General features: G+C 44.8%; 1 protein-coding gene across 1 annotated transcript in view; it reads right to left on the reverse strand.

The window, feature by feature from the left end:
- The window catches only part of rnf157 (ring finger protein 157), a gene marked incomplete at both ends in the record, with an annotated part of 61,734 nt that extends 34,295 nt beyond the window's left edge, over positions 1–27,439 (reverse strand). The window contains 3 exons of the mRNA XM_084158408.1: positions 127–210; positions 9,438–9,556; positions 27,352–27,439. Of these exons, the coding sequence (XP_084014534.1) occupies positions 127–210; positions 9,438–9,556; positions 27,352–27,439 (291 nt within the window). The remainder of the gene's footprint in view (positions 1–126; positions 211–9,437; positions 9,557–27,351) is intronic.
- Between the last annotated feature and the right edge of the window lie 432 nt (positions 27,440–27,871).

Here is a 27,871-nt window from a genome sequence, read left to right on the forward strand (position 1 = left end):
GAATTTGGTTCTGGGGGAGAAGTGGAGATGTTGGCTAATAATACACAGACTAAGTGAAATAATAATAAAGGGATATAAAACTGTAAATAAATAAATGGTGTGTTGTGTGAGAGACACTCACCGTACGAGCCTCAGTGTATCCTTACGGATGTTTATAAGGCTTCGTAGAGTCTTCACTGGCTCCTGAGGAGGCGGGGCTGCATAGGGGAACTGTAAAGGAACCAATCACAAAAGGTCACATCAACAACAACAACAACAAAAGGGTCACATGATCTGATCAACTAATCACCAAGCCCTTGATCAGTTGAATCAGGTGTGTTAGTGCAGTTGAGGTTTAACGTGTAGTGATCCTTGATCTGTGGTTGTTATACTGTACCTATTTTAGATTAATGCACTTACTGTGAACTTACGTCATTCTGGATAAGAGTCTGCTAAATGAATGAATGCACTGTAAAAATGTGTATAGAATAACCTTTGAAACCCTATGGAACATGCAGTCCAGTAGGAAGGGAGGATGTGGTTAGATACCTCTACACCCCTCTTCTGGGGCTAAGGGGAGAGTGTGTGTGTGTGTGTGTTTGTGTGTGTGAGTGTTTGTTTGTGTTAATGCGTGTGTGCGGTTTACAGGAAAGGCTCCTGCTGGGCCCAGATGTGTTTTAATACTGAATAATGTGCCATTCATTAAAAACACACACACACAGCATGAAAATTCTGCTATGGGATCTGTACAGTAGGAATGACAAGGCTGTTTTGCAGTACAGGGAAGACGCATGCATGCACGCACACACTTCCCTCTCTCTTTGCAGTCTGAATGTGACTTTATTACAGCAGTAAGCTGTTGTCTAAATCTCCAACATCACCGGCCTGTGTGCTTATAGAGAAAGCTGTCGAGGGTCCAGCCATACACACAATATAGGCTATACATATCCAGTGTAGGGGGACTAGACCTGTGCTGCAGATCACAGTTAACAACTCAGGGGAGAGAGGAGAGATGGAGAGACATGTAGTGAGTGGGGTAGAGAGATGTGGTTCTGCATTGCATCTGGTTCTGCATTGCCTTACATAACAGAATATATGAGAGAGAGAGAGAGAGAGAGAGAGAGAGAGAGAGAGAGAGAGAGAGAGAGAGAGAGAGAGAGAGAGAGAGAGAGAGAGAGAGAGAGAGAGAGAGAGAGAGAGAGAGAGAGAGGGAGAGAGAGAAGAGGAGGAGAGGAGAGAGAGAGAGAGAGAGAGAGAGGAGAGAGAGAGAGAGAGAGAGAGAGAGAGAGAGAGAGAGAGAGAGAGAGAGAGAGAGAGAGAGAGAGAGAGAGAGAGAGATGAGAGAGGAGAGAGAGAGAGAGGAGAGAGCGTTTGAACCGCTTTAAGCTGTTATGACCCCATTCCTGAAAGCTAAGACTCTCTGGAGCATGGATGTGCTTTCTGTTCCCCCCATAAGAATATAGTTGAATAGCTCTGTCATAGCCCTTCTAAGGATAGCCTTTCCACTCCCTATTTAATCTGGTTCGAAACAGGTTTCCTGCTTGTCACAAGACTGTGTTAGCCCACTGTGTTAGCCCATAGCGATTAGTTCAGGAAGCTAACACAAGTCTCCAGCAAGGTTAATCGAACCACCTCGGTTACATTTCACCTCCCTTTGACCTCATACTCAGAGATCACGGCACCAATATAACGGAACGGTTTCGATATCAGGTCTACTGCACAACAACACTTTCTGTGGCAAACAGAAGCAGACAGTTCTGTGTACCCCATTTAATGAGAGTGCAACAGAGGTGGTTTGATGATCCATTCATGTGATGAGTAGCCACGTAATTACCAGACTGATTACCGCGTGTAGCGAACCATTCATGTAAGCTCGCGGGATCAGGCCGCTCGCGAGTCTATGTGATGAACAACCTTGGCTGAGACATGAAGACGTGTTAGTTTGACTGATGGGGTTCTACCCCAGGTCTCCTGTGCACCAGACAAGGCAACTTTTCAGGTCTCAGACAAGTTTCTCAGGTAAGCAAGGCAGGAGAAGGTGTGGTCACCGAACCACCTGTGTTACACTTCACCACCCTTTAACCTCCTCCTTGAAGAGACCCAACCAAGTCACAGGGTTAGGGTTTTAGCTCAACAGGCTAACTCATTCTTAACCCAGTCAGTCACATGTTAACCTTATAATGACTACAATAAATCAGCCCTGGCATTTCTAACACACCGGCCCATTCTTTACCTTGAGGCCCCCACACCCAACCATTATTTTCCTCCAGGCCCCCACACCCAACCATTATTTTCCTCCAGGTCCCCACACCCAACCATTATTTTCCTCCAGGCCCCCACACCCAACCATTATTTTCCTCCAGGCCCCCATACCCAACCATTATTTTCCTCCAGGTCCCCACACCCAACCGTTATTTTCCTCCAGGCCCCCACACCTAACCATTATTTCCCTCCAGGCCCCCACACCCAACCATTATTTTCCTTCAGGCCCCCACACCCAACCATTATTTTCCTCCAGGCCCCCACACCCAACCATTATTTTCCTCCAGGCCCCCACACCCAACCATTATTTTCCTCCAGGTCCCCACACCCAACCGTTATTTTCCTTCAGGTCCCCACAAACAACCATTTATTATCCTCCAGGCCCCCACACCCAACCATTATTTTCCTTCAGGCCCACACACTGGCCCATTATTTTCCTTGAGGCCCCCACTATTAGCCAGATAATGATAATTTTGCACAAAAAACAAGTTAGACAGGCCCACTGGGCAAAAAATGGACCAGCCTATCTGGCATTTTTTTTGCATTTGCCCGAAATGCCAGATAGGCTGGTCCATTTTTAGCCCAGTGGGCCTGTCTAACTTGTTGTTTTTTGCACGAAATTATCATTATCTGGCTAATAGTGGGGGCCTCAAAACTAGACTGTGTAACACAAACGAACACGTTTTCAGGTCTCAGGCAAGGTTCTCATCACATAAGCATGGATCACCAAACCACGTGATTAACCTTGCAGGATCTTGAAGACTTGCATTATAGTAGCAGATGGGGATCCGTGAAACTCACTCCTCAGCCTGAAGTGTCGCCCCTTACGCAATTGAAAAATGTATTTTTTAATAGCAGGATAGGTTGGAATGCTTCAGGAGGGCGGTCAGTGTGTTTTTGAGGCAGAAGTCCTGAGTTCGAGTATGTGTTGAATAACGGGGAAGCGGTACTTGTTAAGCAAGCAGCATGTCGTCCTTTACATTAACTTCCTGAACTTATCCCTCCCTATAAGCTTTAGCTAAGTGGGCTAACACAGTCTTGTGACATGCAGTAGACCTGGTTCGAACCCAGTCAGTCACAAGAGCAAAATTAAATAGGGAGTGGAAAGGCTATCATTAGAACGGCTATGACAGGGCATTTCAACTATATATTTATGGGGTTCATATTTTGTTTTTTTGTGACACTCCCTTTTAATGCAGCCTGCAATCATCATAGAGGGAAACAGAAGGCACGTCCATGCTCCGGAGAGTCTTAGTTTTCAGGAATGGGGTCATAGTAGCTCATAGCCAAAACAGTTTAAATGCTAGAGCCAAATTCATTGGAAGAAAATAAATTAAACATGCCACATTGGCTTCAGAAACCGCCATAAGTTTCTGTTTACCAAAGGGAGCATTTGATTCTATCTGTTCTCCTCTACCTTGTCACGATCGCTTAAGGAGGAGGACCAATGCGCAGCGTTGAATGCGTACATATTATTTATTAAACAGATCACCCGATCAAAACAACGAACGAAACGTGAAGTCCTTCGATACACACAAACCAAAAGGAACAAGAAACCACAACACAAAGTGAAAAGACCGATAGTTAAATATGGCTCCCAATCAGAGACAACCAGCTGACACTCGTTGCCTCTGATTGGGAGTCACTCAGGCCCACATAGATATACAAACATAGACTACATACCCTGGCTCAACATAACATAGTCCCCAGAGCCAGGGCGTGACAGTACCCCCCCCCAAAGGCGCGGACTCCGACCGCGCCAAACAACCACAACAGGGGAGGGACCGGGTGGGAACTCCGCCTCGGCGGCGGATCCGGCTCCGGACATGACCCAGGCACGGGTTGTGCTGGACTGACGAAACGCACCACAGACTTGGTGCGGAGAGCAGGCACGGGCCGTGCCGGACTGACGACGCACACCACTGGCTTGGTGCGGGGAGCTTGGATGGGCCGGACTGGGCTGGCGACGCGCACCACAAACTTGGTGCGGAGAGCAGGAACGGACCGGGCTGGGCTGTCGACGCACACCGTAGGCTTGGTGCGTGGAGTAGGAACGGGCCGAACCGGGCTGACGACGCGCACCACAGACTTGGTGCGGAGAGCAGGAACGGGCCGGACAGGGCTGACGAAGCGCACCCCTGACTTGGTGCGGGGAGCAGGAACGAGCCGAGCCGGGCTGACGACGCACACCACTGGCTTGGTGTGGGGAGCAGGAGCGGGCCGAGCCGGGCTGTCGAAGCGCACCCCTGACTTGGTGCGGGGAGCAGGAACGAGCCGAGCCGGGCTGACGACGCACACCACTGGCTTGGTGTGGGGAGCAGGAGCGGGCCGAGCCGGGCTGTCGAAGCGCACCCCTGACTTGGTGCGGGGAGCAGGAACGGGCCGATCCGGGCTGACGAAACGCACCACAGACTTGGTGCGGGGAGCAGGAATGGGCCGGACCGGGCTGGCGACGCGCACCACCGACTTGGTACGGAGAGCAGGAACGGGCCGGACAGGGCTGACGACGCGCACCACAGGCTCGGTGCGAGAGGCAGGAACAGGCCGAACCGTACTGGGGACACACGCCACTGGCCCTATGCAGGGATCAGGAACGGGCCGGACCGGACTGGTAATACACCCCAGTACCTCTCGCCGTGCCTCCACACTTTCCCTCTCCTCTGTGACCAGTGGCCCCCTTAACCTGGCGGCCTCCTCTGCACACCCGCTGGACCGCTCCATCGCGGCCTCCGGCTGCCCCGTCGTCCACGTCGTGAGCCCCCCCCTAAAAATTTTCTGGGGTTCTCTCCTCCCCGTGGACCAGGCCTCCCTAGTTCTCGCCAGACTCTCACTCCACTGCTTCAAAGTCCAACCTTTCTGCTCTTCGCTTGGCTGGGCCCAGTTGAGACTCCTACTCCACTGATCCCAGGTCCATCCACTCTCCTCTTCACGCTGCTTGGTCCTGTCTTGGTGGTTTCTTCTGTCACGATCGCTTAAGGAGGAGGACCAATGCGCAGCGTTGAATGCGTACATATTATTTATTAAACAGATCACCCGATCAAAACAACGAACGAAACGTGAAGTCCTTCGATACACACAAACCAAAAGGAACAAGAAACCACAACACAAAGTGAAAAGACCGATAGTTAAATATGGCTCCCAATCAGAGACAACCAGCTGACACTCGTTGCCTCTGATTGGGAGTCACTCAGGCCCACATAGATATACAAACATAGACTACATACCCTGGCTCAACATAACATAGTCCCCAGAGCCAGGGCGTGACATACCTTTCCTGGCTGGCAAAGTACCAGGATGTTGTTTCTGGTTTTGAATCTGAATTTAGAGAACTGAATTTGAAAACTGAATCTGAATGCATCTGAGAAATTGAATATATGAAACTTTGATCAACTTGAAATTATAGTTTGTAAACTTGATACACAGACAATTAATGCAATATCTACCATTTTGAAACTGAACATGCCTATATAAATATTGAATTTGAATATTCAATTGAATTTAAATATAATTTTTAAATGAATGCAATATTCATTCAATTCCACTTCAATTCATGAAATACAGGTTCAATTTACGAATTCAATGATTCAATTTGGGCATTACAAATATCCTAATACAAATTCAAAATGATTAAATTCAAATACAATTTCTGTTGGCACTGAAATCGCTCCATACCACACCCTCAGTCACAGGATTCTATGGTATTCCCCTCGTCCATACAACAGAGATGATGAGAATTGGGATCGGAGGTATTTGGAACAAATCAAGCCTGCCGCCCAAATGGTACCCTATTCCCTATATTGTGCAATACTTTTAAACAGGGCCCATAGGGCTCTGGTCAAAAGTTGTGCACTATAGTGAACGAGGTGCCATTTGGGACCCATTTCAACTCTTCCCTTATGAGTGTTTGACACACAGTGGAGTGAGTTTATATAGCAAATGGATGTTTCCCCTCTAGTATGTGCTGTGCTCTCTAGACCTGGAACTCAGACTGTTCTGAGCGTCATAGCCAGGTCATAATGTAGACTCCCCCCTCTGGAGGACATAAAGCTGAGCTGCATTCATCATCATCATCATCATTATCATCGTCATCATCAACAAGCATGTCTTAAGAATTAGACAGACGATAATGTAGCTGGAGAGTTAGAAGGTAGTGTAGTGTAGTGTGGTGTGGTGTGGTGTAGTGTAATGTAGTGTAGTTTAGTGTAGTGTATGGTAATGTAGTGTGGGGTAGTGTAGTGTAGTGTAGTGTAGTATAGTATAGTATAGTATAGTATAGTATAGTTTAGTGTAGTGTATGGTAGTGTAGGGTAGTGTATGGTAGTATAGTGTAGTTTAGTGTAGTATATGGTAGTGCATGGTAGTGTAATGTAGGGTAGTGTAGTGTAGTATAGTGTAGTGTATGGTAGTGTAGTATAGTGTGGTTTAGTGTAGTGTATGGTAGTGTAATGTAGGGTAGTGTAGTATAGTGTAGTTTAGTGTAGTGTATGGTAGTGTAGTATAGTTTAGTTTAGTGTATGGTAGTGTAGTATAGGGAAGTGTAGTTTAGTGTATGGTAGTGTAGTGTATGGTAGTGTATGGTAGTGTAGTTTAGTGTAGTGTATGGTATGGTAGTGTAGTGTAGTTTAGTGTAGTGTATGGTAGTGTAGTGTAGGGTAGTATAGGGTAGTATAGTGTAGTTTAGTTTAGTGTAGTGTATGGTAGGGTAGGGTAGGGTAGTATAGTGTAGTTTAGTGTATGGTAGTGTAGTATAGTGTAGTATAGTGTAGTATAGTGTAGTGTAGTGTATGGTAGTGTAGGGTAGGGTAGTGTAGTGTAGTGTATGGTAGTATAGTGTAGTTTAGTGTAGTGTAGTGTATGGCAGTGTAATGTAGTGTAGTATAGTATAGTTTAGTGTAGTGTAGTGTAGTGTAGTGTAGTTTAGTGTAGTGTATGGTAGTGTAGTGTAGTGTAGTGTATGGTAGTGTATGGTAGTGTAGTGTAGTGTATGGTAGTGTAGTGTAGTTGAGTGTAATGTATGGTAGTGTAGGGTAGTGTAGTGTAGTTTAGTGTAGTGTATGGTAGTGTACTGCAGGGTAGTATAGGGTAGTATAGTGTAGTTTAGTGTAGTGTATGGTGGTGTAGTGTAGGGTAGTATAGTGTAGTTTAGTGTAGTGTATGGTAGTGTAGTGTAGTATAGTATAGTAGAGTTTAGTGTAGTGTAGTTTAGTGTAGTGTATGGTAGTGTAGTGTAGTGTATGGTAGTGTAGTGTATGGTAGTGTAGTGTAGTGTAGTGTATGGTAGTGTAGTGTAGTGTAGTGTAGTTTAGTGTAGTGTATGGTAGTGTAGTGTAGGGTAGTATAGGGTAGTATAGTGTAGTTTAGTGTAGTGTATGGTAGTGTAGTGTAGGGTAGTATAGTATAGTTTAATGTAGTGTATGGTAGTGTAGTATAGTGTAGTGTAGTGTATGGTAGTATAGTGTAGGGTAGTATAGTGTAGTTTAGTGTAGTGTATGGTAGTGTAGTATAGTGTAGTGTAGTGTATGGTAGTGTAGTGTAGGGTAGGGTAGTGTAGTGTAGTGTAGTGTAGTGTATGGTAGTATAGTGTAGGGTAGTATTGTGTAGTTTAGTGTAGTGTATGGCAGTGTAGTGTAGTATAGTATAGTATAGTTTAGTGTAGTGCATGGTAGTGTAGTGTAGTGTATGGTAGTGTAGGGTAGTGTAGTTTAGTTTAGTGTAGTGTATGGTAGTGTAGTGTAGGGTAGTATAGGGTAGTATAGTGTAGTATAGTGTAGTTTAGTGTAGTGTATGGTAGTGTAGTGTAGTGTAGTGTAGTGTAGTGTATGGTAGTGTAGTATAGTGTAGTTTAGTGTAGTGTATGGTAGTGTAGTGTAGGGTAGTATAGTGTAGTTTAGTGTAGTGTATGATAGTGTAGTGTAGGGTAGTGTAGTTTAGTGTAGTGTATGGTAGTGTAGGGTAGTGTAGTGTAGTTTAGTGTAGTGTATGGTAGTGCAGTGTAGGGTAGTGTAGTGTATGGTAGTGCAGTGTAGGGTAGTGTAGTGTATGGTAGTGTAGTGTATGGTAGTATAGTGTAGTATAGTGTAGTGTAGTGTAGTGTATGGTAGTGTATGGTAGTGTAGTGTAGTGTAGTGTAGTTTAGTGTAGGGTAGTGTAGTTTAGTGTAGTGTATGGTAGTGTAGTATAGTGTAGTGTAGTGTATGGTAGTATAGTGTAGGGTAGTATAGTGTAGTTTAGTGTAGTGTATGGTAGTGTAGTATAGTGTAGTGTAGTGTATGGTAGTGTATTGTAGGGTAGGGTAGTATCGTGTAGTTTAGTGTAGTGTGTGGCAATGTAGTGTAGTGTAGTATAGTATCGTTTAGTGTAGTGTAGTTTAGTGTAGTGTATGGTAGTGTAGTGTAGTGTATGGTAGTGTAGTGTAGTTTAGTGTAGTTTCGTGTAGTGTATGGTAGTGTAGTGTAGTGTATGGTAGTGTAGTGTAGTTTAGTGTAGTTTAGTGTAGTGTATGGTAGTATAGTATAGGGTAGTATAGGGTAGTATAGTGTAGTATAGTGTAGTGTAGTGTAGTGTATGGTAGTGTAGTGTATGGTAGTGTAGTGTAGTGTAGTATAGTGTAGCGTAGTGTAGTGTATGGTAGTATAGTGTAGGGTAGTGTAGTGTATGGTAGTATAGTGTAGGGTAGTATAGTGTAGTTTAGTGTAGTGTATGGCAGTGTAATGTAGTGTAGTATAGTATAGTTTAGTGTAGTGTAGTTTAGTGTAGTGTATGGTAGTGTAGTGTAGTGTATGGTAGTGTAGTGTAATGTATGGTAGGGTAGTGTAGTGTAGTTTAGTGTAGTGTATGGTAGTGTAGTATAGTGTAGTTTAGTGTAGTGTATGGTAGTGTAGTGTAGGGTAGTATAGTGTAGTTTAGTGTAGTGTATGGTAGTGCAGTGTAGTGTAGTGTAGTGTATGGTAGTGCAGTGTAGGGTAGTGTAGTGTATGGTAGTGTAGTGTATGGTAGTATAGTGTAGGGTAGTGTAGTGTAGTGTAGTTTAGTGTAGGGTAGTGTAGTGTATGGTAGTGTAGTGTATGGTAGTGTAGTGTAGGGTAGTGTAGTGTATGGTAGTGTAGTGTAGTGTAGAGTAGTGTAGTGTAGTGTAGTGTAGTGTAGTGTAGTGTAGTGTATGGTAGTGTAGTGTAGGGTAGTGTGAGAATCCATACCACCACTGGTCTGGTTCCCAGGAAGTTGAGGTCAGTGTTCTCTCCGAACAGGTATCCCTCTGGGTGGGTGGAGTCAAACCTCTCCCCGCCCATGATGAAGTGGCTGGCAAAGTAACTTCCTGTGGAGAACAGGAAGAGGAAGTGAGCAAACCTGATCCCAAAGATTCCACCTCCTCATATACACAGTAGCCCAATTCTGTTTCTCTCTTTTACATGAACAGAGGACAGTTACAGGAGCTCACTGAGCTAGGTCAAGGTGTTCCAACCCTGGCTCTAGGGAATAGGTACAGTAGATCAGAAATGTCTTGTAATTAGGGTTTGAGGTAAGGTTATCTGATCCTAGATCTGTGTTTAGGGGGCAACTTCTACCTCAAGCTTCTCTCTACACAGTAAAGTCATCTGTCTGGTAGCATGCAGATTAGGGTCATCTGGTCTGAATCAACATGGCTGTTCTGGCTGTTCTCCAACCCCCCTTTGCTGTTCTCCAACTCCCCCTCTGCTGCTCTCTAACTCCCCTCTGGTCTTATCACAGGGACAAAGGTTTTTAAACTCAAACAAAAAAAGTATTATATGGTACTGATCAGGAAATGCCTTTTGTGACACTTCCTGGTGGGGAAACAATGAGAGTTTATGTTTTGAAAGGGTCATAGAAGGGCAGACAGCCAGATACCATTCAAATTATAATCAGCTGTGGGCTACCTGAATGTAGGCCTACCAACTGTCCTTGAATGCCCACTATATATATATCTGCACACACACACACACACACACACACATACGCACAAACGCAAACATGCACACACACACAAATACACACACACACACACACACACACACACATACAGTAATGATGGATATGGAGTGTAAATAGTATGTACAGGTTGCCTAGTTGGCCTTATTTACACCTGAAGTGACAGGTGAGCCCTGTGAGTCAGGTGATTAGGTGACACCAGTTCTTAGAGAGAAGAAACTAAGGCTGAGAGATCCAGGTAGAGATCCCAGGCCATAGCTACTCAGTGTAAAAGCTCAGACACACCGGTAGGATTGTCAAACGTTTCCCTGTTGACAGTACTTAGCACCACTGAACAGTGTCGGCAGTCAGTCTCTTTTGTGTTCACACAGCAAAGACCTTGGAAGTCGTCAGCCACTCAGCCTGGTTAGTATACTCCAAACCAGAAGGTGGCAGTAGCATTGTTAGGTAATGCATATCCATGCGTATTGTTTATGGTCTAATTCAAAGCTATCTGCGCTAATGTTGCTATTTTGTAGAAAGCCCTTGTTGATACTAGCCAGATGGCCACAGCTAGATAACTACCTAGGAAGATGACGAAGAAACAATTTAATTCACTCTCCATAATCCCATACTGCCAGTGCCAGCCCATAGCCAAATGTTTAGCTAGCTAGCTAATGTTAGCATATTCGCTAGCTAGCACAACATGGCTATCTAGCTAGCTAAGGACACTGCTCTAACTTGGCAGCTAACACAGGCAGCTGTTTCATGGAAACTAGCTAATCCATTGTGATTGAATTATAATGTCAATACTAGCTACAGTGGTAGCTTGGAGGAAGTATTTAGTGTTGTGTGCATTGCGTCTGTGCACTTAGCTAGCTACATCCCATAGCCTACATTGCATATGAAGTGTGACTGGCTCATCCGTGGATGTACGGATAAAATGCCCTCTTTTTTCCTTTTTATTTGTTGGTTCCCCGATTGGCTCGTGCTCTCTGATTCGCTCAAAGTCAAGTTGTTGGCCAGTGACGAGCATTGCGATTCTACAAGTACAGAATCGATAGGTTAGTCGCTACTGGGTCGGTACACAGCAGGTAGGCCTACCGCTTTTGTTCTAGCAAGAGAAGGAACCACCTCCAAATGTGATAAGTACCTATCGGCAATCTATCAGCAGTGAGATTCTCTGTGTGTTTCATGCTTAACAGTGATGGAAGTGGTTTGGTGATGAGTAACCTTGCCTTAGACCTGAAGACTTATGTTAGCTCCCCAGGCTAATTCCTACGCTTTAGCTCAGCTGATCTGATCTGTCATGACTGGATAGGTGAAAGCATGCGTATGTGAATCCAAACTGACTGCAGAGAATTTGGGAGTTATGGGTTGTAGCAGGGTTCTCTATCCTTGCCCTCTATCCCTGCCCTATGAGGATAGCCAGACACAGAGATTGAGTCTGGAATGGCACCCTATTCCCTAGTGCACTATGCTGCTTTTTGACTGTAACACCAGTATTACACTAGTGCAGGGGTGTCAAACGTCCGGCCCGCGGGCCGGATCAGGCCCGCAAACGGGTTTAATCCGGCCCGCGAGATGATTTTGTAAAGTATAAAAATGAGCTGCAATTTTTCAATAAAAGAAACTGCTGTTCCAATTGTGTCCACTGGATGGCGCAATAGCAATTGTGTTAAGCAAGCAAACTGTTTATACCGGGGCAGAGCAAATAGGTCAAGCAAGTGCAGCCAGTCCGGATGAGCTACTTTGTTTTGCCCGCGATATTTATTACGGCTTCTACTTTTAACATTATGTGCTTTGGCACCCTCATTGCCCCAATATGTCTCTGTCAAAAAAGAGAAAAGTGGACGCAGAGTGCAGAGTGTTCCAAGAAAAATTGTCATCCTTCTATTTATTCACGGAATTGAATGGGAAAGCTGTATGTTTGGTGTGTTCACAGCATGTTGCAGTGCTGAAAGAATATAACCTTCGTCGCCACTATGTGAGTCTTCATGCCGACAAATATGACAACTTTCAAGGACAGTGGAGAAGAGAGAAGGTGAATGAACTGTTGGTGGGTCTGAAGAAACAGCAGTCTGTGTTTACTCACAGCCGAGACATCAGTGACGCTGCAGTGAAAGCTAGCTACCTCATTGCTAATGAAATCGCAGTGGCTTCAAAACCATTTAGAGGGTGAATTTGTAAAAACATGCATGATGAAGGCAGCAGAGATTGTGTGCCCTGAAAAGCACCAGGCTTTTGCAAATATCAGCCTGACAAGAAACACAGTTGCAGACAGGATTTCCGATCTTTCAGTGGATTTGGACAGCCAGTTGAAGCAAAAAGTAAAGTCATTTATTGCGTTTTCGGTTGCAATTGATGAAAGCACGGACATTACAGATGTTGCACAACTGGCCATTTTCATCCGCGGAGTTGATGACACATTGACCGTCACCGAGGAGTTCGTGGAGTTGGTGCCGATGACAGATACAACGACAGCAGCTGATATTTTCACTGCACTCGTCGGCGCGCTGGACAGGGTCAGAGTGGACTGGTCCCGCGCTGTCAGCCTGGCTACAGATGGTGCGCCCTCAATTATCGGGAAAAAAGCAGGCGTTGTGACAAAGTTCAGAGAGAAAGTGCAATCTGCAAATGGAGGACGTGATTTTTGGACTTTTCACTGTATTTTGCACCAGGAGGCTTTGTGTTGCAAGTCATTAAAGATGGATAACGTCATGAATAAAACAAAGCTGCGCTCAAGGCTCACGCACAAGCACTTGAATCACATCCTGAAGTTGGCTGCCACTCAGGATGTGACGCCTGATATTGATGCGCTGGTGAAAGCTAAAAGATGCCAGGTATCAGGAGTCAAATAAACTATGCAACCCCACTTAAAGTGCTGCATGAGACACCCTGATATAGTTCTGTGATCTGTGATATACTTCTGTGAATCACTGAGGCATTGTGTGTTTGTGTGTTGTTTGTCCTCAGAATTTCAAATATCTTGAGGTGTTTTATGATTAATAGTGATGTTGTGCTTTTGGACACACTGTCCTCAGGCTCCAGCTTTATGTTTATATGTTTTTATGTTGATGTGCTATTGTTTTTAATTGATTTTATTTTATTTGTATATTTAACCTATTCTTGACTCTGTGGTTCTTGCACTTGTTTGGGGAACAGGATTTCATTATTTGTATCTACATTTCTGCCTGAGAAATGACACCCGGATATAGTTCTGTGATCTGTGAAACAGTTATGTGAATCACTGAGGCATTGTGTGTTTGTGTGTTCTTTTTCTTTAGAATTTTCAAATAAACTTCAGGTGTTTTATGATTAATAGTGATGTTGTGCTTGTACTATTTTGGACACACTGTCCTCAGGCTCCAGCTTTATGTTTTATGTTGATAGTATTAAAACAAAGAAAACAATCTGAAGTTGTTGTTTTTAAGTTACAGTGGGGGAAAAAAGTATTTAGTCAGCCACCAATTGTGCAAGTTCTCCCACTTAAAAAGATGAGAGAGGCCTGTAATTTTCATCATAGGTACACGTCAACTATGACAGACAAATTGAGAGAAAAAAAATCCAGAAAATCACATTGTAGGATTTTTTATGAATTTATTTGCAAATTATGGTGGAAAATAAGTATTTGGTCACCTACAAACAAGCAAGATTTCTGGCTCTCACAGACCTGTAACTTCTTCTTTAAGAGGCTCCTCTGTCCTCCACTTGTTACCTGTATTAATGGCACCTGTTTGAACTTGTTATCAGTATAAAAGACACCTGTTCACAACCTCAAACAGTCACACTCCAAACTCCACTATGGCCAAGACCAAAGAGCTGTCAAAGGACACCAGAAACAAAATTGTAGACCTTCACCAGGCTGGGAAGACTGAATCTGCAATAGGTAAGCAGCTTGGTTTTAAGAAATCAACTGTGGGAGCAATTATTAGGAAATGGAAGACATACAAGACCACTGATAATCTCCCTCGATCTGGGGCTCCACGCAAGATCTCACCCCGTGGGGTCAAAATGATCACAAGAACGGTGAGCAAAAATCCCAGAACCACACGGGGGGACCTAGTGAATGACCTGCAGAGAGCTGGGACCAAAGTAACAAAGCCTACCATCAGTAACACACTACGCCGCCAGGGACTCAAATCCTGCAGTGCAAGACGTGTCCCCCTGCTTAAGCCAGTACATGTCCAGGCCCGTCTGAAGTTTGCTAGAGTGCATTTGGATGATCCAGAAGAGATTTGGGAGAATGTCATATGAAACCAAAATATAACTTTTTGGTAAAAACTCAACTCGTCGTGTTTGGAGGACAAAGAATGCTGAGTTGCATCCAAAGAACACCATACCTACTGTGAAGCATGGGGGTGGAAACATCATGCTTTGGGGCTGTTTTTCTGCAAAGGGACCAGGACGACTGATCCGTGTAAAGGAAAGAATGAATGGGGCCATGTATCGTGAGATTTTGAGTGAAAACCTCCTTCCGTCAGCAAGGGCATTGAAGATGAAACGTGGCTGGGTCTTTCAGCATGACAATGATCCCAAACACACCACCCGGGCAACAAAGGAGTGGCTTCGTACGAAGCATTTCAAGGTCCTGGAGTGGCCTAGCCAGTCTCCAGATCTCAACCCCATAGAAAATCTTTGGAGGGAGTTGAAAGTCTGTGCTGCCCAGCGACAGCCCCAAAACATCACTGCTCTAGAGGAGATCTGCATGGAGGAATGGGCCAAAATACCAGCAACAGTGTGTGACAACCTTGTGAAGACTTACAGAAAACGTTTGACCTGTGTCATTGCCAACAAAGGGTATATAACAAAGTATTGAGAAACGTTTGTTATTGACCAAATACTTATTTTCCACCATAATTTGCAAATAAATTCATAAAAAATCCTACAATGTGATTTTCTTGATTTTTTTCCTCATTTTGTCTGTCCTAGTTGACTTGTACCTATGATGAAAATTACAGGCCTCTCTCATCTTTTTAAGTGGGAGAACTTGCACAATTGGTGGCTGACTAAATACTTTTTTTCCCCACTGTATATATACCATGATTTTACCGGTCCGGCCCACTTGGGAATAGATTTTCCTCCATGTGGCCCCTGAGCTAAAATGAGTTTGACACCCCTGCACTAGTGTATACACCATGATGTTATACTAGGGAAATTGTGTTTCCATAGCTAGGGCTGACAGTGAGGACTTGTGAAGAGCAGAATCAACAACCTCTGCATAATCAAAACAGTTTTGCTTTGTGATAAGGTGTTAACCATAAAGGTGTAAACCCATGTTCACAGTTAGCCATTGTTATGTAATGCAGCCCGAAAAGCCCCAGCGGCCTTGCCTTTGCCCCAAGTCTGAGCAGGCCCTGTGTCTCTATGTCCTTTGATATCAACCCTCCTCCCCACACACATCCGCTCCGCTCCCACTGATATTATAATCTAGGGCCTATAAGAACAGGGTATACGGGCTAGGTTGCATCTTCAACCTAGCATAGGGTTCGATTTACAGAGCCATAATAAAAAACTGATTTTAAATCGGAGGCAATTTGAAATATGAATGTGGGCACATGAATATAGATTCCGTAGGTGTTGAGGATATTAACATTGGGCACATCTAAAACTAAGTCAATGTATTCCTGTTTCCACACTTATTACTGATATCTCTATTACCATAGTCATGATGGTAATCTCTGGGTAACTGGTGTAGTGCTGTAGTGTAGTTGGTTACTGCTGCTGATCATAGCCTCTTCGCTCCGGGAGACCTGTACTCATTGGGCTCCCGTCGCTGAAGGCTACATCCCGTACCCCCGAAAACATACCCACATAAACAAAATAGTATGGTATACTATGGTATAAATACTATAGTATTCACTATAGTGTTTTTGTGGACTAAAGTCCGTAATATTTACTGTAGTATACTGTATTATTTACAAATAAATTGCAGTATATTCTATAGTAAAATATTCTATAGTGTTTTTGCGTATTGTAGTATACTGTAGTATTTACTGTAGTGTTTTTGCAGACTGTACTATATTGTAGTATTTACTGTAGAGTTTTTGCAGACTTTAATATACTGTAGTATTTACTGTAGTATTTTTGCGGACATTACTGTAGTATTTACATTTGATACTGGATTTCCGAGGCATGGGTCGAAATCGCTATGCAGTGTACTTCAAAGCAGTGTGCCGATGTCTGTATCACTTTATCAGAAGTACGTGATCAATGATGTCCGAAGCTTTGCTTCGTCGAACAACCACCTGATTGGTTTGGTATTGGTTTCGGTAGAAAACATTAAAGGCTACGCTGCGCACACGCTACAGAGTGTGGGACGTCATCTATAATAATTTGTCTGCTCTAAATTATTTTGACCAACAGGTGCCACTAGTGTACACTGTGCTGATCAAAGTCTGGACTAATGAACCTATTTAAGACACAATTCAATTCAAATCAAATCGAATGTTATTTGTCACATGCGCCGAATACAACAGGTGTAGACCTTACAGTGAAATGCTTACTTACAAGCCCTAAACCAACAATGAACTTTTAAGAAAGAATACAAAAAGTCCTGTGTAGCTCTGTTGGTAGAGCATGACGCTTGCAACGCCAGGGTTGTAGGTTCGATTCCCACGGGGTATGAAAATGTATGCACTCACTAACTGTAAGTCGCTCTGGATAAGAGCGTCGGCTAAATGACTAAAATGTTTTTAAAAAATACAATATAATACAAAATAAAAGTAACAAATAATTAAAGAGCAGCAGTAAAAATAACAATATTGAGGCTATTTACAGGGGGTACCGGTACCAAGTCAATGTGCGGGGGCACCGGTTAGTTGAGGTAATATGTATGTAGAATTATTAAAGTGCCTATGCGTAGATAATAAACAGAGAGTAGCAGCAGCGTAAAAGTGGGGGGGCAATGCAAATAGTCTGGGTAGCCATTTGATTAGATGTTCAGGAGTCTTATGGCTTGGTAGAAGCTGTTTAGAAGCCTCTGGGACCTAGACTTGGCGCTCCGGTACCGCTTGCTGTGCGGTAGCAGAGAGAACAGTCTATGACTAGGGTGGCTGGAGTCTGACAATTTTTAGGGCCTTCCTCTGACACCGCCTGGTATAGAGGTCCTGGATGGCAGGAAGCTTGGCCCCAGTGATGTACTGGGCTGTACGCACTACCCTCTGAAGTGCCTTGCGGTCGGAGGCCGAGCAGTTGCCATACTAGGCAGTCAGGATGCTCTCGATGGTGCAGCTGTAGAACCTTTTGAAGATCTGAGGACCCATGCCAAATATTTTCAGTCTCCTTAGGGGGAATAGGTTTTGTTGTGCCCTCTTCACGACTGTCTTGGTGTGCTTGGACCATGTTAGTTTGTTGGTGATGTGGACACCAAGGAACTTGAAGCTCTCAACCTGCTCCACTACAGCCCCGTCGATGAGAATGGGGGTGTGCTCGGTCCTCTTCTTTTTCCTGTAGTCCACAATCATCTCCTTTGTCTTGATCACGTTGAGGGAGAGGTTGTTGTCCTGGCACCACACGGTGCCAGGACCTCCTCCCTAGAGGCTGTCTCGTCATTATCGGTGATCAGGCCTACCACTGTTGTGTCATCTGCAAACTTAATGATGGTGTTGGAATCGTGCCTGGCCATGCAGTAATGAGTGAACAGGGAGTACAGGAGGTGACTGAGCACGCACCCCTGAGGGGCCCCCGTGTTGAGGATCAGCGTGGCGGATGTGTTGTTACCTACCCTTACCACCTGGGGGCGGCCAGTCAGGAAGTCCAGGATCCAGTTGCAGAGGGAGGTGTTTAGTCCCAGGGTCCTTAGCTTAGTGATGAGCTTTGAGAAAAATTCAAAAAAACACACAAAATAGCACGGTTGGTTAAGAGTCCATAAAACGGCAGCCATCCCCTCCGGCGCCAACTTCAACAATTGGCTGGAAAGCCTCGATGCTTCAGGAAGCTTAATTTCCCCATCACTAGTATTTACTGTAGCATTTTTGTTCTATTATCTATGAGATAGAAGTGGAGGCTTTCTCTTTGAGAAAACCTATTTAGGAGCAAATTTTCCATAACCGGTATGTATGTATGTATGTATGTATGTATGTATGTATGTATGTATGTATGTATGTATGTATGTATGTATGTATGTATGTATGTATGTATGTATGTATGTATGTATGTATGACTGGGTTTCTGAATGAATAGTTCAGAGCTTCTGCTCTTTCTGTAACCTGTAGGAAACACAATATATGGTTTATAATTGGCATGTAGGTTTCTCACTTATGGGTGGGACAAATTGGGATATGGGGGAGGGGAATGGGCAGGGTATATGCAAATTAAATACTGTAGTATTTACTATAGTTAAAAAATGTAGTGTTTTTGCAGACTGTAGTGTTTTTGCTGACATTACTGTGTTATTTACTACAGTGTTTTGTGGATAATACTGTAGTATTTACTATAATATTCTACAGTATACTACAGTTTACTATAGAATTCTAAAGTAAGTACTGTAGTATTCTATAGTAAACTGTAATATTTTTTCATGTGGGTATCTACCAGCCCTCTGGTTTACCTATTTCCGATAAACTTTTCCCGTCACCGAAGGCAAAATCTATAATCCGGAATGAATTACTAGTTGGTACGGGTCATGAAATGTGTGAAAATAAACATTTATATCCAACTTTTCCATAGTTTATTGAATTCACTCCATATCTCCCTAAAGGTGCACTGCTGTCTGGGATCACGAGGTAATCTGGCGTGGCAACTACTACAGAGTATGGGGACTTGGGAGTGAGCTTGGGAAATTGGGATTTAAACGTTCCCATGCTTTTAAATTAACGGTTCTGTTCCGGAACAGTATAGATGTCTTTCGTTCCTGGTTCTGATTCTGTTCCTCAAAAAAAAAAACATCTGGTTATCTGTTCTGTTCACTGAACCGGTTCCAACCCCTGGTACCGACAGATGTAGCCTATTGAATATCATTTTAGAATATGCATATAATGCATCCTCCAAATGCAATGTCTGCCTACGCCCACACATATTGTCTCAATAATTATTATTATTTTATTCCCTCAAACACTAAATTAGGCATAGCTAATTTCAAAAGGACATCTGTCAATAGTGAAAAATAATTATTCATATTCTAAAAACGGTGAAATGTCCAAACTGCATCAGCATACCAATAATTTGATCTCAGTTTCATGGGAATATGCATTTAGATCTTCTTGAATTATCTCAGCCTACAGTGTAGGCCTAACCAGTAGCGGCCGCTGAATGGCTGAATACCCGGGGCATGGGGGGTGGTGGTGGATGGAGATGTCAACAAAGCAGCAGGACAGAAATATGATGCTGTCGCGAGTAGTCAGTGTAATGCGGTGGATCGAAGTCAGGCACAGGACACAGAACTCTAAGAGACGTACTTTACTGAAATAAGTAAAGAATACAACACAGAATACCTCCACACAGGGAGGAACTAACCCGCTCACCAACGACACACGAAACAACAAACAACCACGCACAAAACACATTGGGAGCCACTGGGTTATATAGGGAAGGAGTGATCACAATAATGGGCAACAGGTGTGTGACAATAGACAACAGGTGCAACATAGAACATAGATCGGCAGCAGCTAGTATTCCGGTGACGACTAACGTCGAAGCCTGCCGGAGCAAGGAGGAGGGGCAGCCTCGGCAGAATCCGTGACAGTACCCCCCCCTCCCGCCCCCGACGCGCGGCTCCAGCCGTGCGTCGACACCGGCCTCGGGGACGGCCAGGAGGACGCGGCGCGGGGCGAGTTGGATGACTACGGTGGAAATCCCTCAACATGGAGGGATCGAGGATGTCCCTCCTAAGGACCCAGCACCGCTCCTCCGGACCGTACCCCTCCCACTCCACGAGATACTGCAGGCCTCCCACCCGACGTCTCGAATCTACAGTGAGGGAAAAAAGTATTTGATCCCCTGCTGATTTTGTACGTTTGCCCACTGACAAAGAAATGATCAGTCTATAATTGTAATGTCAAAAAAATGCATGTCAAAAATGTTATAAATTGATTTGCATTTTAATGAGGGAAAGTATTTGACCCCCTCTCAATCAGAAAGATTCCTGGCTCCCAGGTGTCTTTTATACGGGTAACGAGCTGAGATTAGGAGCACACTCTTAAATGGAGTGCTCCTAATCTCAGCTAGTTACCTGTATAAAAGACACCTGTCCACAGAAGCAATCAATCAGATTCCAAACTCTCCACCATGGCCAAGACCAAAGAGCTCTCCAAGGATGTTAGGGACAAGATTGTAGACCTACAAGACCATCGGCAAGCAGCTTGGTGAGAAGGTGACAACAGTTGGTGCTATTATTCGCAAATGGAAGAAACACAAAATAACTGTCGATCTCCCTCAGCCTGGGGCTCCATGCAAGATCTCACCTCGTGGAGTTGCAATGATCATGAGAACGGTGAGGAATCAGCCCAGAACTACACTACGCCGTGAAGGACTGAAAATCCTGCAGCGCCCGGATTGCTCAAGAGAGCACATATACAGGGCCGTCTGAAGTTTGCCAATGAACATATGAATGATTCAGAGGAGAACTGGGTGAAAGTGTTGTGGTCAGATGAGACCAAAATGGAGCTCTTTGGCATCAACTCAACGTGTTTGGAGGAGGAATGCTGCCTATGACCCCAAGAACACCATCCCCACCGTCAAACATGGAGTTGGAAACATTATGCTTTGGGGGTGTTTTTCTGCTAAGGGGACATGACAACTTCACCGCATCAAAGGGATGATGGACGGGGCCATGTACCGTCAAATCTTGGGTGAGAACCTCCTTCCCTCAGCCAGGGCATTGAAAATGGGTTGTGGATGGGTATTCCAGCATGACAATGACCCAAAACACACGGCCAAGGCAACAAAGTGGCGGCTCAAGAAGAAGCACATTAAGGTCCTGGAGTGGCCTTGCCAGTCTCCAGACCTTAATCCCATAAAAAATCTGTGGAGGGAGCTGAAGGTTTGAGTTGCCAAACATCAGCCTCGAAACCTTAATGACTTGGAGAAGATCTGCAAAGAGGAGTGGAACAAAATCCCTCCTGAGATGTGTGCAAACCTGGTGGCCAACTAAAAGAAACGTCTGACCTCTGTGATTGCCAGCAAGGGTTTTTCCACCAAGTACTAAGTCATGTTTTGCAGAGTGGTCAAATACTTATTTCCCTCATTAAAATGCAAATCAATCTATAACATTTTTGACATGCGTTTTTCTGGATTTTTTTGTTGTTATTCTGTCTCTCACTGTTCAAATAAACCTACCATTAAAATTATAGACTGATCATGTCTTTGTCAGTGGGCAAACGTACAAAATCAGCAGGGGATCAAATACTTTTTTCCCTCACTGTAAGATGGAACGGACCAAGTACGCCGGTGCCCCCTCGATGTCCAGTGGGGGTGGAGGAACCTCCCGTATCTTAGACTCCTGGAGTGGACCAGCTACCACCGGCCTGAGGAGAGACACATGGAACGAGGGGTTAATACGATACTCAGGAGGAAGCTGTAACCTATAACATACCTCGTTCAATCTCCTCAGGACTTTGAATGGCCCCACAAACCACCGACCCAGCTTCCGGCAGGGCAGGCGAAGAGGCAGGTTTCGGGTCGAGAGCCAGACCCGGTCCCCCGGTGCATACACCGGAGCCTCACTGCGGTGGCGGTCGGTGCTCGCCTTCTGCCGCCCGATGGCCCGCTGCAGGCGCACATGGGCAGCGTTCCAGGTCTCCTGCGAGCGCCGAAACCATTCATCCACCGCAGGTGCCTCGATCTGGCTCTGATGCCAAGGTGCCAGAACCGGCTGATAACCTAACACACACTGGAATGGAGTAAGGTTAGTGGAGGAGTGGCGGAGTGAGTTTTGGGCCATCTCTGCCCAGGGGAGGAAAACCGAACACTCCCCCGGCCGGTCCTGGCATTACGACCTCAGAAACCTACCGACCTCCTGGTTGACTCTCTCCACCTGCCCGTTACTTTCGGGGTGAAACCCTGAGGTCAGGCTGACCGAGACTCCCAGACATTCCATGAACGCCCTCCAAACCCTCGAGGTGAACTGAGAACCCCGATCAGACACTATATCCTCAGGTATCCCATAGTGCCGGAAGACGTGTGTAAATAGGGCCTCAGCAGTCTGTAGGGCCGTAGGGAGACCGGGCAGAGGAATGAGGCAGCAGGACTTAGAAAACCGATCCACAACGACCAGGATCGTGGTATTCCCTTGTGAGGGGGGAAGGTCCGTCACGAAATCCACTGATAGGTGGGACCACGTCGTTGTGGAACGGGTAGGGGTTGCAATTTCCCTCTGGGCAGGTGTCTAGGAGCCTTACACTGGGCGCACACCGAGCAGGAGGAAACATAAACCCTCACGTCCTTAGCTAAGGTGGGCCACCAGTACTTCCCACTAAGACTAACTAAGACTAATGCACTGTCCGACCGATACCAGGATGACCAGAGGAGGGTGACGTGTGAGCCCAATAGATCAAACGATTGCGGACCTCCAGCGGGACGTACACACGACCCTCTGGACACTGGGGAGGAGTGGGTTCGTTACGCAACGCCCGCTCAATGTCCGCGTCCACCTCCCACACCACCGGTGCCACCAGACACGACGCCGGAAGTATGGGAGTGGGCTCCACGGAACTCTCCTCCGTGTCATACAGTAGGGACAGAGCATCTGCCTTAGCATTCTGGGAACCTGGCCTGTACGAAAGGGTGAAACAAAAACGGGTGAGAAACATTGACCACCTTGCCTGGCGAGGGTTTAATCTCTTCGCCGCAGACGCAGACACCTGGATAGCAAGTTGATGCTTTGTGCTGTTCTGCCTTTGTCATAGCCTGGCCCGCTCTCACTATTTGATTCCCACCAGCCCTCCGTGGTGCTTGTGTCTGTGTAGGTGTGCGTACAAATAATTATGATTTGTACTTTATTATTATTTTCTCTTAGCATTTTAGTATTATGTATGTGTATATTTTAAATTAGTATAGATTATTATTCTGGGGTATGAATGTTTGTGTATGTAGATGTGTGTATGGATGTATGTATGTGTATGCGTGTGTACGTATCGGTATATATTTAAGAATATTTATTTTATATTTTTTTGTATGTGTATGTATACATGTGTATGTAGGTGTGTGTGTGTGTGTGTGTATGTGCAAGTGTGTGTATATGGGTGTGTGCGTATATATACAGTGGGGGAAAAAAGTATTTAGTCAGCCACCAATTGTGCAAGTTCTCCCACTTAAAAAGATGAGAGAGGCCTGTAATTTTCATCATAGGTACACGTCAACTATGACAGACAAAAATCCAAAAAAACACATTGTAGGATCTTTAATGAATTTATTTGCAAATTATGGTGGAAAATAAGTATTTGGTCACCTACAAACAAGCAAGATTTCTGGCTCTCACAGACCTGTAACTTCTTTAAGAGGCTCCTCTGTCCTCCACTCGTTACCTGTATTAATGGCACCTGTTTCAACTTGTTATCAGTATAAAAGACACCTGTCCACAACCTCAAACAGTCACACTCCAAACTCCACTATGGCCAAGACCAAAGAGCTGTCAAAGGACACCAGAAACAAAATTGTAGACCTGCACCAGGCTGGGAAGACTGAATCTGCAATAGGTAAGCAGCTTGGTTTGAAGAAATCAACTGTGGGAGCAATTATTAGGAAATGGAAGACATACAAGACCACTGATAATCTCCCTCGATCTGGGGTTCCACGCAAGATCTCACCCCGTGGGGTCAGAATGATCACAAGAACGGTGAGCAAAATTCCCAGAACCACACAGGGGGACCTAGTGAATGACCTGCAGAGAGCTGGGACCAAAGTAACAAAGCCTACCATCAGTAACACACTACGCCGCCAGGGACTCAAATCCTGCAGTGCCAGACGTGTCCCCCTGCTTAAGCCAGTACATGTCCAGGCCCGTCTGAAGTTTGCTAGAGTGCATTTGGATGATCCAGAAGAGGATTGGGAGAATGTCATATGGTCAGATGAAACCAAAATATTACTTTTTGGCAAAAACTCAACTCGTCATGTTTGGAGGACAAAGAATGCTGAGTTGCATCCAAAGAACACCATACCTACTGTGAAGCATGGGGGTGGAAACATCATGCTTTGGGGCTGTTTTTCTGCAAAGGGACCAGGACGACTGATCCGTGTAAAGGAAAGAATGGGGCCATGTATCGTGAGATTTTGAGTGAAAACCTCCTTCCATCAGCAAGGGCATTGAAGATGAAACGTGGCTGGGACTTTCAGCATGACAATGATCCCAAACACACCGCCCAGGCAACGAAGGAGTGGCTTCGTAAGAAGCATTTCAAGGTCCTGGAGTGGCCTAGCCAGTCTCCAGATCTCAACCCCATAGAAAATCTGTGGAGGGAGTTGAAAGTCCGTGTTGCCCAGCGACAGCCCCAAAACATCACTGCTCTAGAGGAGATCTGCATGGAGGAATGGGCCAAAATACCAGCAACAGTGTGTGAAAACCTTGTGAAGACTTACAGAAAACGTTTGACCTGTGTCATTGCCAACAAAGGGTATATAACAAAGTATTGAGAAACTTTTGTTATTGACCAAATACTTATTTTCCACCATAATTTGCAAATAAATCCTACAATGTGATTTTCTGGATTAGTTTTTCTCATTTTGTCTGTCATAGTTGACGTGTACCTATGATGAAAATTACAGGCCTCTCTCATCTTTTTAAGTGGGAGAACTTGCACAATTAGTGGCTGACTAAATAATTTTTTTCCCCACGTGTGTGTGTGTGTGTGTGTGTGTGTGTGTGTATGCATGTGTGTGTGGATGTGTGCACATATGTATATATAAATCACTATTTTTTTAAATTATTTTCAGACTGCCAGGAGTAGGCAAAACAGAAGAAAATTGTTAGAACTGGAGGGACAAATTCACTTACTGGATAGGGAGAATGCTAGACATCCATCTATGGAGAAACATAAAAAAATTATGTCTTTAAAATTTAAATACAATCAGTTCCTCTCGGCTGGAGAAGGAAACACTGACACCCGGCTGGTGTGCCGTCATATGCCCTCGGGAGCGAGAGCCGAATCCCACTGGGCCCAGGTGGCGAAGGGGTGGACTGTGGTATGGGTGGTAGAGTGGTTGGAGGAGGTGTAGGAAGGCCACCTCTCTCCCAACGGTCCATAGTATTCATCACCCTCTCCATGGCGGTGCCGAGAGCCTGGATGATACTCTCCTGTCGTTGAAATCGTTCCTCCATCGATTCGGACTGACTGGCTGTACCTGCTGACTCCATAAATGGTGCGTGGTTCTGTCACGAGTGTCAGTGTAATGCGGTGGATCGAAGTCAGGCGCAGGTCACAGAACTCTAAGAAACGTACTTTACTGAAATAAGTAAAGAATACAACACAGAATACCTCCACACAGGGAGGAACTAACCCGCTCACCAACGACACACGAAACAACAAACAACCACGCACAAAACACATTGGGAGCCACTGGGTTATATAGGGAAGGAGTGATCACAATAATGGGCAACAGGTGTGTAACAATAGACAACAGGTGCAACATAGAAACATAGAACATAGATCGGCAGCAGCTAGTATTCCGGTGACGACTAATGCAGGCGGAGCAAGGAGGAGGGGCAGCCTCGGCAGAATCCGTGACAGATGCCAAGTTTTCAAACTACCAATAGTTTATTTGAGAAGATATATAAAGCAATCTGTGCATTTGAACAGCAGCATAAATAAACCTATTTTACTTTTGGATGTCAAAAACCGAATGACCACTGCTGCAGATGCTGCCACTGTTTTCAACAGATTAGAGTATACTATTTAGAATGAGCAGCCAGCTCATGAACGCATGCAGATGCAATAAGTGAAAACACATTATCTAACTGTGAATAGCTAACATAATGTCACAAAGCATGATGCGCTAGCCAGTTAACTTTCATTCTGAAATAACTTCATATTTCCCAGTTAGAAAGATATTAGTTTAGATAGACTTGAAATTGGCATGGGAGCTAGCTGCTTATCAACGGTAGATAACTAGTTAATTTGACCCCAAAAATGTACCTAACTACTTCTCAATGTTTCTCAAAACTAATGCAGCTAGCTAATGCAGCTTTGTGATACACCCGGTTTTATGCTGTTTTAATCCACACAACATGTCCCCTGTCACCTACAGTAGAACCTGATGAACACCATGGCATTGGGGAAACAATAAAATTGGCCAGCCAGTCATGCTTTTTTGTCCTACCAGATCAGCATTGAGAAGGTTCTAGCTAGTGTATCCCCCTGTCCTTCAACTCTTGTTGGATGGAGATGTCTGGTTTATCAGGTCCCAGGCTCCCATGACTGTTATGATTATTTATTTACAAGTTAATTACAATTCGGTTTTTGCTTTAGCGTCATCTGTACCTGATAGAGCAGATCTAGTTTAATGTACGGAAGTAAGCCGTCTGGCGCGAGTGACTCATTGGGCGAGAGACTAGAGCAGACCCAGAAGTTTTCATTGAGCACACATTTGAGCGCTCCAGTACTGTCCATTTACTTTGTGCTGTTAAAATGTATGCTATGAAACCATTGTGAGAAGTAACTGAGCGACGCTTTGGTGCGCTCCGGGAGCACTACACTCCTGCATACTGCAATCTTCAGTTTGCTCCTTTTTCCTATTTTTATTGGATGTATGTGGTATAATGCTTTTCAGCGTCATTTTGCTCAGTGGGAGGCTAGTGGTCAGGCTGATACTGCCTCGACCACAATCACATAGGCCTAGTGCTTTTCCATGTGTGTTTCAAACATGACGATTATATTATTGGCACTCACTGTCTGGTAGAGCATTTTTTTCATGAATGCTCTACATCTTTCTGTTTTCTATCCACAGTTAGCCACCCTAGCACTGAGGCCTATGGGTGCGGACAGGATGCAGGGCATATTCCATATCTGACACCTTGTCCTTTGATTTAATGATTGTGACTCCTCTTTATATTTAAATAATAGATCATACGAATAAGTCATAGGCCTATAATTAGCCTAATATTAATAAATAGGCCTCATAATATCCTAATAATATAGACCTATGTCTTTTTTTCCCAAACCGAGATGGCAGATATAGGCTGTCCTGGAATAGGCTGTGGGTTGAATGGGTTCTCTCCTATTAGGCTGTCGTCAATGGGGAACAGTCACCTACCAGATTTCGGTGGATAGCTGTACACCGAGGTGGACGGTATATCGACCTCTTCCACTCCTGCGTTCTGTCTGCTGGTCAAAGCTCCCATTTCCACAGAAAATAAAAGCTCAAATTAACGAACATACCAAGAAAACATTCGCTATTCTATAAAACCCCTCTACTCATTTAATCCAGTTCGTGCTGCCATTTCCATTTTTTATTCTCGGTTTATGTCCTTGGTTCCCTGCTGCTATAGTCTAGTTGTGCTCGTTCGGGGATTAGTTGTTGTTCTTGTCTGCTTTATCCAAAACCCAGTGGGGTTGGTGCTGTCGCCAAGACCGATCGATGGTTTGTTTTCCGGCAGAAAAGCAACAGCATGCATCCCTTTAATAGCAAAGCAATTTATCCATTCACTTCGCGACGCATTCTTGGCTCCAATGCAGCGCGTTTCGGGGTGAAAACGAGGTCTCTCACCATGTAGCACTGTCAGGGCCGGCCCTTGCCTTTGGGGGGCCCTAGGGGCCCTCACCTCGCAGACAAA

This window comes from Coregonus lavaretus (genome assembly GCF_964263955.1).
Source record: "Coregonus lavaretus genome assembly, chromosome: 1".
In the NCBI taxonomy this organism is placed as follows: Eukaryota; Metazoa; Chordata; class Actinopteri; order Salmoniformes; family Salmonidae; genus Coregonus; species Coregonus lavaretus.